The sequence below is a fragment of the Cyprinus carpio genome, chromosome B25 (assembly GCF_018340385.1).
Source record: "Cyprinus carpio isolate SPL01 chromosome B25, ASM1834038v1, whole genome shotgun sequence".
Classification (NCBI taxonomy): Eukaryota; Metazoa; Chordata; class Actinopteri; order Cypriniformes; family Cyprinidae; genus Cyprinus; species Cyprinus carpio.
This window is the reverse complement of record NC_056621.1, coordinates 6,374,207-6,376,101: the sequence shown is the minus strand read 5'-3', so window position 1 is coordinate 6,376,101 and position 1,895 is coordinate 6,374,207. Positions and strand designations below refer to the sequence as shown.

At 37.2% G+C, this 1,895-nt stretch overlaps 1 protein-coding gene across 1 annotated transcript in view; it reads left to right on the top strand.

The window, feature by feature from the left end:
• Nucleotides 1-243: 243 nt before the first annotated feature.
• LOC109110378 (tyrosine-protein phosphatase non-receptor type 9-like) overlaps nucleotides 244-1,895 on the top strand; it is a 19,617-nt gene continuing 17,965 nt past the window's right edge. Inside the window, exon 1 of the mRNA XM_042753295.1 lies at nucleotides 244-776. Within this exon, the coding sequence (XP_042609229.1) occupies nucleotides 744-776 (33 nt within the window). The 5' untranslated portion in view covers nucleotides 244-743. The remainder of the gene's footprint in view (nucleotides 777-1,895) is intronic.

Sequence of the window (1,895 nt, the reverse complement as noted above, 5' to 3'; positions counted from 1 at the left end):
TATATATATATATCTTGCATATCATTGCTCTTTTGTTGGCTTTGATTGCTTCTATTGTCATCATTTGTCGCTTTGGAACTCATCTAAATACTTAAAACATAAATGTAAAAAATACAAAAAAAAGATTCCGTTTTTGAAGTTCGCTGGAACGGAGCCGTCCGAACGAACCGATTCGCTGAAATGACTCGGACTCCTGTAGGTTTTTATGAATGGAGAGGAGGAGCGTCGTTTGCAGTTCTTCATTGTGGGCAGCAGAGGGAGCGTCATCTTTCATCTTTCACTGCTGCTGCTTTTCAGGAGCGTCTGATCTCCACTCGCCTTCTCGCGTTAAAGCGTCTAAAAGCTCCCGGATGACGCGGAGCCGATCGTTTAATATAATATCATACCTTCAAACAAACGAACCGGCCTTCGACGAGTTTCGACGGAGCACCGTGATGAATTTCTCCCTTCGTCACACAGGCGGGCGGACCGAAGCTCCGCTGGAGCACCATTAGTGTATGTGTGTAAAAAAATTAATATGTGTATATATATGTGTAGATCCAACCGAACCGGGACCGGATCATGAACGCGCCGTGCTGAAGTGGCGGGCCTCTCGAGCGGAAAACGGCGCGAGTTTTGCGCTGCTGCTGTTGCTGTTAGCCTGATCGCTGCTAACGGGCCTAAAAAAGCCCGGTCTGATCTCTACAGTCCGATCTAAACAGCTGTGTGAGCGCTAATAAGACCCTCCAGCGGGACAGCAGAGGATGGCCAGCCGCCTGAGCGCCGAGGAGGAGCAGGTATGAAACACCGTCACAATCCGGTAACGCGGATTCTCTGTTCCAGCGGTTCTGTTGCTAAGCAACCCCGGGACACTGTCCGGTTGACTAGAACCCCTTACAGCGGTTTACCGTGGGGTACATAACATATTATAAACAGTATCGTGACATTATAAAAACATCATATAAAACGATTAATCGCATCCAAAATAAAAGTTTTTGTTTACAAAATATATGTATGTGTACTGTGTATATTTATTATGTAGCTTATATATGACTACACACACATACAGTATATTGTTTGAAAATATTTACACGTGTGTATTTATATTCATATAACATTTTTCTTAAATGTATGCAAGCATGTGTGTATTTATATGCACATTGTAAATATACACAGTACACACACGGATTATGTAAACATTATTATGTATGTGTTTATCATTTATTGTACTGACTTCTAACATACAAAACTATTCCTTATTTTATTATTTTTTTTAAATAATATTGTTTTAATTGATCATTTCATTGGTCTATCCTCTGTCCTCACTAACAAAAGCTACTTCCTTAATGATGTCATCCTCCAGGAAGTGACATAATTTTTAATGAGAAAACAGCAGTATAAACTATAATGAGTATTATCGAAAGATTTAATAAAATCTCTGATGTTGTTTAGTGTTAGATATTTTTTCTCAGTAATGTCTCAGTCACTCCAATTTATATTTTTGTAATTCTTTTTTTATTATACTTTATACTTTTTATTACCCTTTATGCACATTTTTCTTCATTTACTTATTTGTGTTATTTTTTAAATAAGTTAAATGTTTTTTTTTCTTAATTTATCTAAAAAAAATTTAGGTGAATTATATTAAAAACACTGATCAAGATGATTTGTTTCCTAAAAAAATTCAGCTTTTGTTTTACTCAAAAGAAAGTCAGATGTGTTTGGGATAACATTAGAGTGAGTAAATAATGCCAGCATTTACATTTTTGGATGAAATATTCCTTGAATCTGAGCATGAAACACTCAGAAACACCTTTAATATTTCATCGCATACACACGCATGTACACGTGTTTCTGATGTGTGTTAATGAAGCAGGTCGGTGGGAGAGCAGTTCTGTACTAAACACAGATTAAAA